We start from the raw sequence: 17,380 nt of genomic DNA, 5'->3' as shown, positions 1-17,380 counted from the left end.
TTGGGAGGATTCTGGGGTATGAGACCCTGCACCAGGACATCTTGTGGGGTGCAAAGATGGATGGAGAAGGGGGGTTCTGGGAGCACCAAGATGCACTTGTGCCATCTTCTCACCACTGACATGTGTGCTTCTCTCACCAGGAACGGAGGTGGCCGGAGCGGCACCTTCTGTGCCTCCACCATGATCCTGGAGATGCTCAAGTGTCACAACATGGCAGATGTTTTCTATGCTGCAAAGACCCTCCGCAACTACAAGCCAAATATGGTAGAGACCTTGGTAAGCACCAGATGCCAGCAGTGTCCCTGCATCCCTCCAGCAAACACCTTCTCCATCCCAAACCCTGATGAGCATCATGGGCATCCTCATGCAGAGGGTGTCTCAGTGAGCATGCCATGGGCTGGGGTGGACAAGGAGGTGAGACAGCTCTTGACAGCAGCCTTGGCATCAGCACTGGGCTTGTTGGAAATCATTCCCGGGAGGAATAAGGCAGGTTCCTATCAATTCATGAGATGTAATTGTAGTTCATCAGAGGGTTTGTGCGCTGGGAGCGGCTCCGAGGTGGAGTCAGACAAATTCCTGCTGGAAATGTAAAAGGGAACTGCATTTTGAGTGGAATTAATTGGAAAACTGCTGGGAGCAGCAACAGAGCCACATTTTGTGATGATGAGGCTGGAGGTGGCAGCAGGTCAGGGCAAAAAGCCCATGTCCTATTTCAGGCCCTTGATAACAGGATGGGAGATGGACATCACGTGGAGGGATCCAGGTGCCTCATGATGTTTTAAAAGCAAGTCAGCTGGAAATGTTTACCCTGTTTGGATTAGAAAATCCCTAAGTTGCAAAATGAAATGGTTTTGAGGAGGGGATATGTTTTGCATTAGGAATTAAAGTGGAGGAGAAGGTGAGGGAGGGGAGAGGGGGCCAGGGGGAGGGATGCAGATAATGGAAAGCTGATGTGACAAGCATGAAGCCACCCGACCCATTGGGCTAAATTGCAAGGGTATTAAAAGAGAAAAGGCAACATTTCCTATCAGGACACCAACATCCTCCAGCCTCACATGAACCTGGGGCAGCCATTCTGGGAATCTCAATCCACCAGTCTCTGCGAGGCCGGATCCTTGCCTGGTGTAAAGAGCTTCAGCCCAGTGCAAAGCCGCTGTTTCACGCTGTCCCATGCATCTCCCCCTTCTGTTTGCCCGTGGGGTTTCTTTCTGTTAGATGATTAATGGAAACAGTCCCTGTTCTTAACCCAGAAAGCATTATGTGCTTTTCATCTAAGCCCTCGCAGCCTCCTCCCTTTGAAGCCCTTCTCCCCCATTGCCCATTCCCACCTGGGGTCCCTGAGCAGCCACCCCTCCCCATCACGGATAACGGGATTGGTGCTCAAGCTGTGGTCCCCATGCTGCTGCTGAAGGTGCTGGGGAATGAGCTTTCACCTTTCCCTCCCTGCTGTCGCACCAGGAATGCTGCCAGCACTTGCAGCACCATCAGAAACCGGATTGATTTGGGGTGGTTTCTCCCTGCTCTGGTTAATTTTGCTTGTTGGATGCTCGAAGGAGCAACATCTCATGGGGGTGGGCACTCCCCACGCTGGAGTTCCTCTGGAGCACCGTGAGTTGTATGAGGGCAGGGGTGCAGGAGAACAGGTCCCATAAAGGAGGGACAAGGATGGATGAGGCTGCCTTGGCAAGCCCCATTTCAGTGATTTCGGCTATAAAACCAGGAGCCAGCCATGCAGGACTTTGTGTAGCTGGGGAGACAGAGGGGGAACAAAGGGTGGGAAGATGCTGACACTGGCCATAGGTGGCTTGGCAAAGGGAAGGATGGGAATGTGAGCCCAGTCCTTCCGCAGGCTCTGGGAGGACCTTTCCCACTCACACCCGTTGGCTCCAGCCAGGCCATTATGGGTGGGTCAGATTTGACCTGAGCACCAAAGAGCTTGGAAAGTTTGGATTTTGGGAAATGAAAGCTCCTGGGACTTCCCTTAGTGCCTCTTCCCCCCACGCAAAGCAAACGCCCAAACAACCAAATCCTTGCTAGGGATGCAAAATGGCTCTTTGTTATCTGCAGCGAGAGAAGCTGTGATGAGGGATGACCGGGGCAGGGCGGCTCCAGTAATCCCACACCCAGACTGTGGGTGAGGGAGCATTTGGCACGTGGAATACCTTTGGATCTAGGGGATGGATCGTTCTCCCTCCACGGCAATGGGTGCTGGTTGTCGGAAGTGGAGTTTCTTCAGGCTGTTGGAAACCCAGCCTGGTTTGGGTTGGAAGGGACCTTAAAGCTCCTCCAGCTCCAACCCCTGCCACGGGCAGGGACCCCTTCCACTAGAGCAGCTTGCTCCAAGCCCCTGTGTCCAACCTGGCCTTGAGCACTGCCAGGGATGGGGCAGCCACAGCTTCTCTGGGCACCCTGTGCCAGCGCCTCAGCACCCTCACAGGGAAGAGCTTCTGCCTTATCTCCACCCTGAACTCCCCCTGTTTGTTTGAACCCATCACCCCTTGTCCTGTCCCTACAGTCCCTAATGAAGAGCCCCTCTCCAGCATCCTTGCAGCCCCCTTCAGACACTGGAAGCTGCTCTGAGGTCTCCACGCAGCTTCTCTGCTCGAGGCTGAACAGCCCCAATGTTCTCAGCCTGGCTCCACACAGGAGCTGCTCCAGCCCCTGCTCATCCTTGTGGCCTCCTTTGGCCTTGCCCCAACAGCTCCAAGTCCTTCTGATGCTGAGGACACCAGAACTGCACGCAGTGATGCAAGTAGGGTCTCAGGAGAGCAGAGCAGAGGATAGGGATAGCTTTGGGAAATGGCTTACTCGGGATCATACCGTTCTCTCTCCTCTCTCCCAACAGGAGCAGTACCATTTCTGCTACGACATAGCACTGGAATATCTGGAGTCCCTGGAGACCAGATAGCACCTCGCCAGGAGAGGGGCGGCAAGGGCTTGCGCAGGGGTCGTGCCACCGCGCGGTTCACGCGCGGACGTTTGCGTTAGAGCTGAAGGTGAAGAGGAAACAGCAAAGGACCCAGCGAGAAAACCCAGCAGGTGAAGGACAACGAAAGGACGCGGGGACGGGTCGGCTGCTCCCATCTTCATCCTCCGCTTCCCGTCTTTCCTTCCCACCCTGAGCGTGTCTGGATGGCCGCGGATTGGATGCTGCAACTCATCCTGTCCCTGCATCGCTTTGAATCACAGTCGTGGGGTTGGTGTGTGCAGGATGCGGCCCTGTGGCGCTGCCTGGGCATCTCCAAAGCGGCTGGAGAGGAGGGCAGGAGGAGCCGAGGCCGTTTCCCAGCAGGAAGGATGGAATATTGGAGAAGAGATGTTGCCGTTTGAGTTGTGCGTGGAATTGAAGCTGCTCTTCTGAGGAGTCCAGATGGTCGCTGGCAGGTTTTGCCCTTGGTGGGGACATGCTCTGAGCTGGAGCAAAGACCCTGAGAGGAGCCCGTTTCTGCCTGTTCTCACCAGGAGTTTGATCTTCACGTTGTTTAGTTCTGTGAGTTGTCACCCTTTGTGTATCCAGCCCTGGACAGAGCTGGGATGAGGGATGGGAGGTGGGGGTCAGGGCATGCAAAGTCCCCCTTACAGGGACCGACCCAGACCCCTCCTGGTGCCTTTGCAAAGCTTTTCAAATGATGGTTCTCTGCATCTCCAAACCATGTTCTCCATCTGTAGCAGTCGATTCCTCCTGGGCTGACACAAAGGTACCAGCCCTTGGGTCCAGTCTTTAACCCTTCCCTTGTGAATCACTGCATATGATACATCTTTGGTGCCTGGAAATGAAGCCCTCAGAATGTGGGTCCATCCTGGATGCTGCCCTCAGGCAGGTGTCCATCGATGCTGCTTGGCTTTTCTTGGTTGTTCTGGGGCTGGGGAAGTGGGATGGTCAGTTTTGGTGATGCTGTTGTCATAGGGTGAGTGGTGCTGAAGCCTTAAGCTTGGTAATTGAAGGTGCCTGATACTTTCTTGGCTTCATCTTGCTGCAGGCAGGTGTGAGATGTCACCTTTTCTGTCTGATATTGTGATAATTACAAGGGTTTCTGCTTAGCCTGATTGTAATAAAGCTGTGGTCAGGGTTTTCTCTCCCCGCAATAGCCTCAAGAGGGTATAACTACAAGGATGCACATCCGGGGTCTTGAGGAGAGGGGATGAACTGAGGGGAGGCTGCTTCTGTCTCGAGGGCCAGGCAGAGCCTTTCACTTTGGGGTCATTTGGGTGGGAATGGAGCAGAACAGATGAGAAACTGTTCACTGTGTGCTGAAGGTTGCAGGTGGGCAGCCCCATCCTTCGTCCTCCCCATCCTTCGTCCTCCCCATCCTTCGTCCTCCCCATCCTTCGTCCTCCCCATCCTTCGTCCTCCCTATCCTTGATGTTCCCTCACCCTCCAGCCCCATTTCCCCAGGGCAGGGGAAGCTTCCCCATCCTGCCTGCCTGGTGCCTGGGAATCCTTCTCCTTGGGGAATTACATTCAGATCCATTCCATGACTGAAAGACATGGAATCTGTCTTTGGACCGAACCGCAGCACCAAGGCTGCAGAGCCTTGGATGAGGAAACCCAAGAGCAGTTTCCATCCCTGTTCCCAGATTGGAGGAGAGCAACAGGCTAAATCTCTGTCCTCTCTCCACCTTAGGGGATGTCCCACCCGCTGCCCTGCAGACACCCAGGGGTGGTGATGGGGATTTTAACAGCAGTGGGAAGTTTGGCCCAGGCTCTTGGATTTCTTGCTGGATAATTCACATGGCCTGACAATAACTTATTCCAAGGGCTATACAACGTCATGCCCCTTCTTTCCATCCCTGCTGTCTAACCTTGCCATGTGCCCATGCTGTCTCCTGACCAAATAGTCTTTTGACCCCACCAGAGCCTGCAGTATGGTCCCATTACACCAGGACCTGGTAACACTGGTACTCGCATCACAAGCCTTCACTTGGAATAAGTCAGTGCTGTTTTCCCAATCCCCACCTCTCTGTGGCTGGGTCCGTGCTGTCCTAGGGTGCTGCATGGTGGGTGCAGAGAGGTCCCAGAGTGCAGAAATTGTTTGATGTTGTATGAAAATGGATGGGTTGAGGCTCTGAAATTCCTGGGGATGGGATAATGTTGGCACTGTTCAGCCCCGGAGCCTGGAGAGGGGCTGGAGGGATGCTCGTGCTTCATCCCAGGGCATGGGCTACCTGCATCCTTTACAGGGATGGAGCATCCCGCAGTCCTTCACAGGTTAACTGTTGCCAGCAAGAAGGCAAATTGAAACCCCATTTAGTCCTAAAGGGGCAACAGAGACTGGAGGAGTTGTATATATGTTTTAAAAGGGAGATGATTATTTTTGTTTTAATTCTTCTTAAATCTCCTTGCTGGATGTCTCTGGGTTTTTAGGGCATCTCTTCCAAAAGGCAGCCTTTGAAATCCAAGTGCTATACAAACCACCGTGTTCTCCAACTCCTACTGAGCTGCTCATCTGACAATGAGGCAAGGACATCCTGTACATAGAAATATATATATAGAAATATATATATAAACCTATAAATACTGTTCTTAAGATGGATGATGGTTATTGGTATTACAGATTGGAGTGGTGCTTTTTTTAATAAGAAAAAAAAAACATAAAAAAAGAGGAAAACATTAAAATGCAGGAAAAAAAACACCAACAACAAAACCCCAGCAAATTGAAGCAATTTTTGTCTATATGCAGCAAAAGTGACCCTGAAAGTTGGCAGCATCCAACTATGGGACTTGGTACCATGAGGTGGCTCTGCGGCAGAGGAGGATGGTGCAGTGGGACGGAGGGAGGGATGGTGAAGGAGGGATTGATGTGGATGGTACCACGCACATCCAGCTGTTGTGAGTGTTCCTTTTTTTTTAAATTCTGATTATTCTTTCTTTTTTTTTTTGCTTTCTTTTAAGGAAATCAGTTGCATAAATAAATGTTCCAAATTTGTGATGGCCTCTGGGATTTCTTTCGCTGGCTCAGGGCTGGGAGCCCTGATGGAGGGAGCCCTGTTGCAGGTACCCACATGGGCAGCTTATGGAGAAGACCTCCACATCAACCATATCTTGCTTTTGGAGGGCATTTTGGTAGAGTGCATTTGCAGGGCCAAATTCCAGGGCTGCAAAAAACCTTCATGGCACAGAGAAGCCAGGTTTTCCCATCACCATGAGGAGGAGATGGGGGTGCCTTGGGCTTGCAGAGCTTTGCTGTGGGCTTCCTCCTAGTAACAGTGGGAACTGGGACCTGCCACCCGGGGTGCCCACAGCTTCATGATGGGAGTTTTCTGTTGCTGGGGAAGGTGTTATGGAGGAAGAAGAAACTCTTTCAGTGCATTTCCCAGCTGGAAAATGAAATCCTATTGTAAGAAAAAGCCTTGAGGAGAAGAAAGCTCTTGCATTGTCTTTGGTGATTTCTTTATTACAAAGCAGCCTTCAGTTAAATGCGTTGTGATATTAAACACTTCCAGTAGCACTTGACTCTTAATTTAATGGAGACTTAGGAAAAAAAAATCTAATTGTCTTGTCAGGATTGTTTTTCATCATTAATGAAGGTTCCGATAGGATGCAGTCATTGCATTATCCCCCTAAATAGTAAAAAGAAGGACAATTAAAATCAAGAGGTGCACTTGGGAAGGGCTCTGGGTGTGTGCATCACCCCTGGTCTTTAACCTGCCTGCGGGGAGATTGAGATGAGCTCTTGGGCAGCAGTCCTTCCCTATGAGGGTGCTGAGGTGCTGGCACAGGGTGCCCAGCTGCACAGTGAGCATGTTCCGCTGGAGACCCCATCTCTCCAACGCTGCGAATGCAGCAGGGGTAATTTAAGTAGCCTTTAATAGTCCTCTAATCTACGTGCTGATTATGTCACCTCAGCAAGTCCCATCCAAAGGCTGAATGGGAAGATTTTGTGTTTCAAAATAAATATTTCCTCCCGGTGTGCAACATATCTAATCATGTATTTATCCTGAAGTGCTTCCCAAAGTCAACATAATTATTCCAGTCCCATTAAGTTTAATTTGCAGTAAATTATGCATTTAGCTTTAAGTTGAGGTTGCTGGTTAGAGTCAAGATAAAGCTTCTGCTATTTATAAAGCAACGGCTCAGTGTGGATATTAAATACAAATGGTTGCACGAGAAACCCCGGCTCAGGAAGTTTGGGAAGGGTTTCAAATAGGGAGGCTAACAGAAAGGATCTGTTAGATGCGTGTGAGCACACTCAGTCAATGAAAACGAGCTCCCAAACAGCCTTATGGGGGCTTGGGTCCACAAAGGAATTTTCCTTTGGCTGGAAAATGTGCTATTTTTCTCAGGATGTGGTTTTGAAAACCAAAGGAATCGTTGAACTTTCCTCCCAGTGTTGTGTCTGTGAGGTTCACGGGGCAGGGAGGAGGTAGGACAGCTTTTGTCTGTGATTTATCAGTGATCTCGGGTGTCCTTGCAGATTGACAGCAGTGGATACTTGCTGGAGCAGCCTGAAGCTCCTTGAGTCAGTTGGAAACAGGATGGCCAACGATGGGTGCTCAGTCTGCTCTTCCATGTCAATGGTTGGTGGAGTCACATCTCTGTGTGCTGGACCCACGTCTCCATCCTCTGCACTTCAGGGTCAGTGGCCAAGTGACATTTTACCATCCAGGCCCCAGGAGGAAGAAGGTCATAGGAGGACTTTCAGTCCCCAGAAGCCTGCTTTGGTGGTGCCAGTGGACTGGAGAGCTGCCCATTTACCAGCAGACAAGAGCAGAGGGGATCTGGGTTGGCTGCTTGGTGGCTCTCTGTGGGGGCTTTCAGCACAAGATCTCTCAGTGCTTCACCTCTCACTTCCTAAATGTGGGATGATAAAGCAGTCAGTGGGGTGCAGCATCACTGGATCAGGGCAGTCCCCTGTATGGGGCAGAGCATCTCCCATTGCTCACTGTTACCCTAGGGACAACAATCCTGACATCCTCCTGCTCCCACACTGCTCTTGGCCAAGGCCAGCGCGGTGCTTAGTGAAGCAGGACTTGCTCAGGGCTCCTGGGATGCTCTTGCTGCCCATTAACAAGGGCTCAGCTGGTTGGTAAAGCTGCCAGATTCCTAAAGAGGAGGCGCTCAGCCGTGTCTGAGCTTTGGGCCTCTCTTGGGGGCAGTCAGAGATGAATGCACCCACGATTACCAAGGACTTTGGGAAACGGGGCCCTGAAGCATCCCTTGCAGGTCAGCAGCAGGATGAAACCATTGCTGGCGCTCAGCAAGGTGCTCTGCGGGGAGCGTGGAGGCTGCTGCTGCGGGATCAGTGCAGCAGTGCCCGTGGCAATGGCGTGTTTAGGTGACTTCGGGAGGCTTTGCCTGCAGCAGTGGGGTTCCAGTGAGCACCAGGGGCTGAGGCACCATTCTGCCCCCATCGAGCCCACATCCCCACCTCCAGTGCTCACCTCCGGCCCCCCTGATGCTCAGCTGCCAATTCCCGATGCCTTTTCCCTTCCTCCAAACCCTTTCCATTGCAGTTGGAGGGACCTTTCCTGCAGCTCCCCCAGGTGCTGGCGCTGCTTTGTTCCCTGTCCCTGTTCCCTGTGTCTCCTGGCACCCGACGGGCTGTGTACTTTGCTCCACAGACCTCCAACCTCCCCTGGCTCCATCCCCGCTGTGCCACGGCCGCGGGTGGCTTTGAGTGGGCTGGCTTTGAACTTGGCTGCTGGTCCCCCACGCGGGGCGGCGGGGCTTCAGCATCCTCTAATGAAGCAGCGCATGAGCATCTCAGGCAGCCCACGCTGGTGCTGCCGGTTCTGACTTGCACCAGCCTCAAATGGATGGTGTTTAAACAAATAGGAACACGGAGCAGCTCGTCTCTCCCGGCTCTGCGGGACGCTCAGTGGGGTTTGAAGAAGGATGGGCTGACGCGGCGTCTCTGGGGGTTTTGCTGTTCTAAAATCAAGATTCATTAGGAATGTCTGCCTGGGAGCTAGGCCTCATAGCACGTTTGTTTTGGGTTTCTTTTCTAGTCTGGATTGTGGCAAGGAGGATGGAGTGGCTGCGGGAAGGGCTGGGAATAGGCTGGGAAGGGAAAGGCAGCCGCTAAACTCAGCTCAGGATGTGCCAGCGGCTCTGCAGAGCCCTGGGAATTCACTGGGGTTCTGGTGAGTGCCTGGATTGGGAGCTGTTGGGATTGGATTCAGGAAGTTGCTGCTCCAAGGATTAGAAAGTCACAAGAGGTTTTTGCCTATGTAAAGCTGTGCCGTTATCCATCTGCGTGTCTGTCGCTGCCTCCCTTGGTCTCCCTCTCTGCCTCTTCATGCAATAGCATTGGTGTCTGGGGTGGGGAGGAAGGAGAGCTGGTCCTGAGCACAGCCACCCAGTGCAAACGGGACGGGGATTGACTCAGGGAATGTTGCTTTGTATGCAAACAAAGCTTCCTGGAGTGAAAATTGCCGAGGAGAGGAAGAGGAGAGCTGGCTCTGTGGGAGCAGGCAGCGCCACGCAACGAGCTCGCCTCTCTGATTGCTTTCCCCCAGCCTAGCCCAAAGGTGTTGTCAAGTTAATGTGCCACATTTGGGCTCGCTATCAGTCTGCCAGGCCCAACGCACCAGCCACCAACCTAATTTGGCCTCAGAGCCTAGTTCTGGTGTCCATCCCCCACCATGGACCAGGCTCCAGGACAAGACAGCAGCACGAAGCCTGTGCATGGAGCTCTGATGGGATTTTGCCACCTTGGAGGATGTGCACCGCTGCAAAGCTTTTTGCACCTGGATAGCACTGGCTTTCAAACTCATTTTGTCCTATCTGGGGTGTCTGGTGTGATTCGCTGCTCCCACCTCCATCCTCTGGGCTGGCTGCTGGCAGTGGGCTGGGTACCACTGGCAGTGGGATGATGGACTGAGAGGAGGTGGGCAGGAGGGGATGGATCCTGCCAAAGGAAAACAGGGTCTTGCATCTGAGCTTCCCATCGTGTGTCTACAGCAGCATCCACACACACCAGGCTGGAGGGAGCTGCTTTGCTCATTCATAAGGACACAGAGGAGCAACATCAGGAGTTGGGCAGGAGCCTCCTCTGAAACTGGGGCTTAAACATGGGAATGTAGAAACTTTTCCATAAGAGGACCCATTTCACAGTGAATTTCACACTTATTTCACTTTTTTAAATTGATATTATTTTATTTTTTTTTTTAATTTTCCTAGGGCTTTTTCCTTTTTCTTTTGAAGGAGAACATGTCTCTCCACATCAAACATTTCTGCTGACAGACACTAGAGACCAAACCTCCCCTGGGTCTCCTCCACCCACTCTTCAGTGCTAACTCATCAGTCTGGCGCTCTGTGGCTCTCCTACCCAAATCCCAGCGATGCTCCCTGAATCCCAGATATCCAGACACAGCCCCTGACACAGCAGATGGGAAAATGCTCCAGTTTGGGGGAAGGAGATATGCTTATGGACAAGAGCGATGCCCTCAGCTCCCTGCAGCCCTAGAGCAGGGTGGGGACCATCCTCAGCCCCAAGAAGCTGTGGGGAAGCAGGGAGAGATGAAGTGAAGCAGGGATGAAAGGCTGCACCCAACGTCATGAGCCAGCCAAGAGTTACCCATCAAGCCCATGTGTTTTAGGGGATGTTCAGCCTGGGTCAAGCTGTTGTGCAGTGCCGAGGTTTGCGCTTCCTATCAAATCATATTCCCCCTTTTTCGCTTTCTCTTTTCCTGAGAGCTTTTGGAGACTGTTAAGAACAAGAAGAGGTGTTTGGAAGGTTAAGACTCGGTGTCTAAGCTTACCATAAAGGCCTGCAGTAATTTACAGCTCTAGGCAGCAAGTGCTCTTCATGGGGGGAAGGGAAATGCAATTGAAGAGAACACAAGTAAATAAGAGGCTGCAGCAGCTAACACGCTCTGATTTAATCCCCAGCGTGCCAGAAAGATTTATTCTGTTATCTGGCAGTTTGATCCCTCCAGGAATCCCATAGGTCAGCGCATCTCTCCCGTGATTATCTCCAGACTCTTTCCACCAAGATGCACAGGGAGGTTTTGATGAAGAAACGAACCAAAGAGGGACCCCCAGAGACCTTTGTCCTTCCTGTGCGCCATGCCGACGCTGGCAGCCACGTTTTCTGCTTCAGGTGCTTCTTGGTTTAGGTGCTAGAAAAGGGTGAGTGGGAAACATCCTTTTAGAACCCTGACAGAAGGAAATGCAGGTTGAAAGCTGTCCAATGGGTCACCTACAATGGTTTTCCTTCCCCATGGGTCTCCCTTTCACCCTGTTTGGCCATGGATGCCTCTTGCGCAACCCCAGCATCCCTTCCCAAGCACCCATCTGCTCCCTTCTGTGTGCCTGGGAGGAGACATCACACGGCCCCTCTGGGCACAGGTTTCCTTTTCTCTGCAAGTTAACCATTTCCCAGTGCTTCCCCTCTTCTTCCTTTGCTGCCTAATAATCTTCCATTGCGGACTGTTCCTTTTGCTGTCAGAGCTGCCTGGGAATGGCACCAAGAAGCCATGGGAAGCTCTCCTACGCAATCAGGCACGTAGCCACAGAGACATATGCAGAGGGAAACGCAGCCCATACCAACAACCAGCCAGGATGCAGATAGAGAAACAGACACAAATAAACAGGCTCTCCCCCCTCCCCAGCACATATCCACATAGGCAGAGGCCTTAGCAAGCCTCCATGGAGACACTCAGATGTACAAAGCCCATGACCGCGTGGAGGTTTTCCCCTTCCATGCTGCAATAACAAGAGCAAATGCAAAGGTAGGGCATAAATGTCTTGAACACCCATGCACATGCTGCCCTAGAGATAGGTGCCTTGGCAAAGGCCCCTCTTGGTTTGAGTTTCCCTAGGGGAGGGTAAATGCGTCGCCAAGATGCAGAAGCTGAAGTTGCTTTCAGGCCATGCTCATTTTCAGGGCTTTCATGGGCTTTTCCATTTAGCATCAGCCTGGCTGATGACTGACCAAGAGCGGGCAGAAATCTGCTGGCCAAGGAAAGGGTTTGAGATGGGGAGATGGAAGCCTTATAGGAACACAGCCCAAGGCAGGGCTGGGGTCAGCGTCCCTGCAAGTGTTCACACCCCATGTAGACGAGGCCCTCAGTGCCATGGGTTAGTGGTGGCCTTGGCACTGCTGGACTTGATGAGCTTAAAGGTCATTTCCAACCTTTTGGATTCTATTCTCTGATTGGAAGTGTTGCTGCAATTGATGAGAGGAAGGGGTTGGGAGCTGTATTTTTGGGGTTGTTTTCTCCTGATCCAAGGTTTTTCCAGCATCAAGTAACTACTGACATCCTGGCTGGCCTCTAATTGCCATGCCAAGAGGGGAAGGTGTTCGGTTTGGCTCCAGGAAGAATGATTTTGCATGGAAAAGCCTGCTAGGGCTGGGATGATGTCCTGGAGTGGGAGTAAGAGTGTGTCTGAGCACTGCCCTGTTTGTTGGAGCTGGGCTTCGCTTCATCTGTGAGTGGTGTGGCAGGAAGCTTGAGACCCAAGATATGACTTGTTCCATTGGGAAAAGAGGTAAAACAGTGCTGGAAGTCCCTGGGAAGGAAGAGGCAAAGCTGGGAAAGGACCTGGCTGCTGCTTTTCATTCCTATTTCACTCTGTAATGTTAAACGTTTCCCTTTGAGGAGCTCGCAGCACTTCATGTTGACATTGGCTCTCCAGGCAACAGTGAGGTTTGGGTCAGACCACAAAGTAGTTTTCAATCAAAACAAAGAGTATCATCAAAAGGGCAGCGACACAGCCCTGGGAGTGCTGAAACTGAGGTCTGCTTGTGCTTCACCCCACCCCGAAAGCCAGATCAGATTTGCAAAGCTTGGGGTGCATTTCCAATGGAGATGCAAAGACATTTATGGGGCTGTGTTCTGCATTGCCCCATGCCCGATACCACTGTGCACATGCCTAGTAAGTCCCTTCTCTTCTTTCCTTTGGCAGGGCTGAGCAGAAGCCCCATCCTGGCTGCACAGTGCTGGTCCATGAATCCCAGCCTGGTTTGGGTTGGAAGGGACCTTAAAGCTCCTCCAGTTCCAACCCCTGCCACAGGCAGGGACCCCTTCCACTAGAGCAGCTTGCTCCAAGCCCCTGTGTCTAACCTGGCCTTGAACACTGCCAGGGATGGGGTTGTGCCATGAGCTTCCCAAACTGACCAGGGCTCCTCGAGCTGCCCCATGGATTGCTGACAGCCACCACAACCAGGGCTCATGGGCAGCGTATGGCAGGGCTGGCCAAGTGCTTTGGCTTGGGATGGGCAGGAGCCTCACCAGAGCTCAAAGAACTGCCTTGGGGATTTGCCCACAGGTTTTGCTGAGCACATGTGGCTCTTCTTCATCACCTTCTTATCCCCCAGCTGCTTGTTTGCACCTTAACTCAATGCCTGTGCTCTTCTCTGATGAATTCTGCCATAGTTGCTCTGAAGGAGGAGGCTATGGGGATGCTGCGCAGGGTGCCTGATGATTTAGGAGTAATGAGCAGTGATGGGAGGCCAGGAATAGGCTAGAATTGAATTGTAGCTCTTTCTCTGCTAATTTTATCCTCTGCTAATTGCAAGCAATGGAGGTGGTCAGCTACAGAGCATCTACAAAGTCCAGGCATGGGGTGATGCTTGCAGGGATGCCCCACGGGGCAGGAAAGAGTTCGTGTGGTCCAGCCAATGAAGTGGAAATCAGGCAGTACTCTGAGAGGAGGAGGAGGAGGGTTTGTGCACAGGGCAGCAGGAGGGCTGGGTTTCTTTACGGCTGGAGATTTGGGGTGAGCTGCTCCATCTCATTTCCTCTCTTGATGTTTGCCTCCTCACCCCTCAGGCTCTCTGCAGGGCATCTTAGTGCCTATAAACTGCACTTCACACATTCATGAGCACAGCAGAAGGGAAAGGCCTAATTGTTAGGAATAATGAATAAATCCTGATGGAGTGCTCCTATCGTACCACTCTGTGGTGCTGGCTGGACTCCTCTGTGCTCCCTCTGCACAGCAAGAGCCATGTGGCACGACCCATCTCACTGCCCTTTGGACATGCCAAAGGGATGCTGCCCCCCTCAGCACAAAGAGTGGGGTCCCCTTCCCCATTCAGGTGCATTCAGATCCTCATAAGGATGGGTGGCAGGAAAAGCTGTGTCTGCAGGGTGGGGATTCCATCAGTGCTGCATCCCAACACCTGAGGCACTGGGTGGTGAAGGGCCAGTTTGGGGCTGTGTTATTAGCAGCAGGCCAGGCTGCTGCAGTGCTGGAAGGTGCTGGGCGCCCACCCACAGCTAGGACCTGGTGCTGAGCATTTGGTTAAGTGTCCAAGGAATTAACTTCATTTTAACTTTGGAGTTCAAGGTGTGGGCTCTTCCCAATGAAGGGCCTTCTGCTGGTGCCAAGGAACAGCTTTGAGGGATGTATTTGCTCACCCTGCCTGCATCCCTGCCCAAGGATGTGTGCAGGGAGCTCGGCTTGGGTTCACTCTTCCACTCCATGCTGCACTGACCAGGAAATGCCTGAGGTGGGTAGGAGATGTGAGTCCATCATCCTGTGTCTCCAACAACAGCAGAAAGCCAAGTCAAGAGGAGAGAATAAAGGCAAGGTAAGCATGAAACATCCTCTATGGTGAGTGACTTGCTGAGCCTGCTGTGTCCCAGTTAGCTGTCTACCCACCCCATCCATCCCCATGGATCCACCTGCATCCATCTTCATCCTCAGGGACTGACCCCCTCCCTGTGCAGACCTTTCCTTTCTCTCATGTATCTTTGGTGCACCATGATGAGATGTTTCACATGCCCACCACCTGCCTTGATTTCTCTCTGCAATGATTTCCATCCCAGCCCCTATTTAGGGTCAATGAGTTTCCCAGCCTTTTGCTATGAGCTGGGTCCTCCATCACTCAAGCAGATGTGCCTCTTGCTGTACCTGTCTCAGTCTGAGACATGCTGCACCATGGAGATACCTGTTCTTCTGCATACACTTTGGAGTCTTGGGTTTGAGCATGGGCTCACACACCTGCAGCTTCAGCCCTGCTGCCCAAAGCACATCCAAAACACCCTCCTTTGGCCTTTTACAGAGAGGATGTGTCTGGATGATGACCCAGAAAGAGGGAAAGTTCAACCCCTCAGGTTTCCTGGGCCCTCCCATGCCAAACAGACTGCCAACCACATCCCCATGGGCAGCAGGGGCAGAGCAGCACCAGGGCTGCAGAGAGGTGGCTCTGTGTGACGGCATCTCAGCCTCGGCGCAGGGAGGGTGACAGAAAGGCTTAATGAGGGTTTGAAAGCAACATCTTGTAAACCTTGCAGCAAGGAAGCTGCAGTTTGATGTGAACATGTTTGCTTGGCAGGGGCTGCCTGGGCCCCTGCTGCTGCTGCTGCTTTTCCTGGTGCTAATGAGGCTGGTTTCCATCCTGCCAGCGGGAGCCTGGTGCCTCCACCAGCAAGCCCCAGCAGGGCTCGTGTCCCACTGTGGGTGGTGCAAAGGGGTCAGTGTGTGCCCGGGCTGAGGGTGCCTCATGTCCTAGGGGTACCCCAGGCATCGCCTCCTGCGGTGGTGCCGTGGTCCGAGGTTGGTGCAAAGCACTGAGGATGCTGATAGAGGGAACTGCTGAACCCTTGATGCTGGTAATGAGGATGGATGGATGTGAACCCCAGGTTCATACAGGCTTCAGCAGGGATGTGGTGGTACCCTGGGCTCTCAGCAATGACAGAGTGGTCCGGAGCAAGGAGCTCTTCAAACCCTCTATGAGACTGGAGCTAACCTGCTCCCACCGGAGCCATCCTGCACTTTCCCTTCCACCGCAGCCATCTGCTGCTTTTGAAGCTTGATAAATATTTCCTTTCCCCCACTGTCTCTCCCCTTCGCTCCTCCTCCCAGGCTCTGTCTTACAATAACCAAAACATCTGCAATAACCCTTCCTCCACCCCAAAAGCACTTGCTGTTTTCCTCCTTCCCAGCTTTCATAGAGGCTGCTCGGAGATGAGGGAAGGGAACCTGTGCTGACCTGCCCCTGCCACGTGTGTGCCAAAGCTGTTGTGGCTGTTTTCCTGGTTCTCTTGCACACGGAGATCAGCTCCCCCTGGTCACAAGGATAATCCATCTCCTTTGTTTAACGTTTTTTGGGAGACAGGTCCCACTTAATCTATTCTGGTGTCATTAAAAGGGAAAACGTTTGCTCAGAGGGCCTCAAATGGCCTTTTTAAACCACAGTAAAAATGTAATTACCGGCTCACTTAGGAATTTAACCCTTTCTCCATGCTGCCATGCACAGCTCGGTTTCCATGGGAGTGGTGGCAGGTCTGTAAAGATGGGCCTGATGTAGAAACTGGGTAGGGAAAGCCCAAATTTGCCTGCTGGGTCCATTCTCTGATGTCTCTGTTAGGGATGTGCTGCTGCTGTGATGGAGCAGGTGAGATGCTCTGGGGTCTGCAGGGGGAAATGTTGGTGTTTAAGAGAACATTCATCTTACCCAAAGCTTAGAGGTGTCAGAGCTCCCTGAATTTGGATCCCATTCCCAATGGGATGCTCAAGTTTTTCAGGTTTCATCCGGGCTGGCACTACCCCCCCTATCCCAACCCTGTGCAGAGTGGCTCAACCCACACTGGCAGATGGGATTTGGAGACAGCTCCATCCAAGCAGCCCTTACACCTCGCGGGTGCCAGCAGCCCCTGCCATATGGGGCCTCCCGGAGCTATATGGATGCATGGAAAGAGGCCTGAGGATGCATCCATCTTATCCAGCCTCGGGAATCCCTGGGGCACTGTCATCGCTGCTGTTGTGCCTCCATTTGTCACCAAGGTACGTGTGGGCAACAGCAGGGCCAGCTCACGGGGGTGTTTATTCCAATGGGCACTTCAAGTATGCTCCAAAACCAGAGGCAGTGTAAAGATGACATCCCAGTAATCCCCTGTTTCACATCAACTAACGCTCCTAAAGGCAGGCTGCTCCGCTGCGGTTGTTTTCTTGCCTCTTTAGACTAAGAACCCTACGGAAGTCCTTTGTGTGCATCCAGCTGGTGCTACAAAGGGTGCACCGCATCCACGGGGTCCAGCCCTAGTTGAGCATTGAGCGGGCTCAGCTTGCCACAGCCACGCTGTTGAAAAGGGGAGAAGAAAAGACACCTTCAGCTGATAAAAGCCAACGATTTTCCTTAGGAAGGAGGGGGGACCCACAGCCCTTTATTCATTCTGTGCCTGTGCTTTAAGTTGCACCGTCGAGTGGAACTTAATTATCCTACCAGGAAGCCGGGATTACTCAGTGCATCTGCAGAGAGACACTTCCCAGCGTGTGTGGAATACAGCCCAGGTGAGCGGGCTCCCATTAAACCCAGCATGATCCCAGCTGCCCACAGCCATCTATGGGAGCAGCTCAGCCGACCGGGGCAATCAGTGCCCGGCTTCAATAGCGGCTTTGCAGCCTGAGTGGCTGCTGCCTCTGGTGCTTTTAAAGGGGTTTTAATGCTCTTTGCCAATGAGGTTTCTGCCCCTTGTTAAGGTAATG

The 17,380-nt window shown here is 52.5% G+C and overlaps 1 protein-coding gene across 3 annotated transcripts in view; it reads left to right on the top strand.

The window, feature by feature from the left end:
* Window positions 1-4,318, top strand: part of PTPRU (protein tyrosine phosphatase receptor type U) — a 55,736-nt gene extending 51,418 nt beyond the window's left edge. For all 3 annotated transcript variants that reach the window (XM_062611420.1, XM_062611418.1, XM_062611417.1), the window contains 2 exons: window positions 141-276; window positions 2,846-4,318. In XM_062611420.1, coding sequence (XP_062467404.1) covers window positions 141-276; window positions 2,846-2,908 — 199 coding nt within the window. In that variant the 3' untranslated portion in view covers window positions 2,909-4,318. The remainder of the gene's footprint in view (window positions 1-140; window positions 277-2,845) is intronic.
* The last annotated feature ends 13,062 nt before the right edge of the window (window positions 4,319-17,380 follow it).

This window comes from Pezoporus occidentalis, unplaced genomic scaffold (assembly GCF_034315485.1).
Source record: "Pezoporus occidentalis ecotype Australia unplaced genomic scaffold, CSIRO_AGI_Poc_V1 ctg153, whole genome shotgun sequence".
Lineage (NCBI taxonomy): Eukaryota > Metazoa > Chordata > Aves > Psittaciformes > Psittacidae > Pezoporus > Pezoporus occidentalis.
The sequence above is the reverse complement of the archived record's forward strand: the minus strand, read 5'-3'. Positions and strand labels throughout refer to the sequence as shown.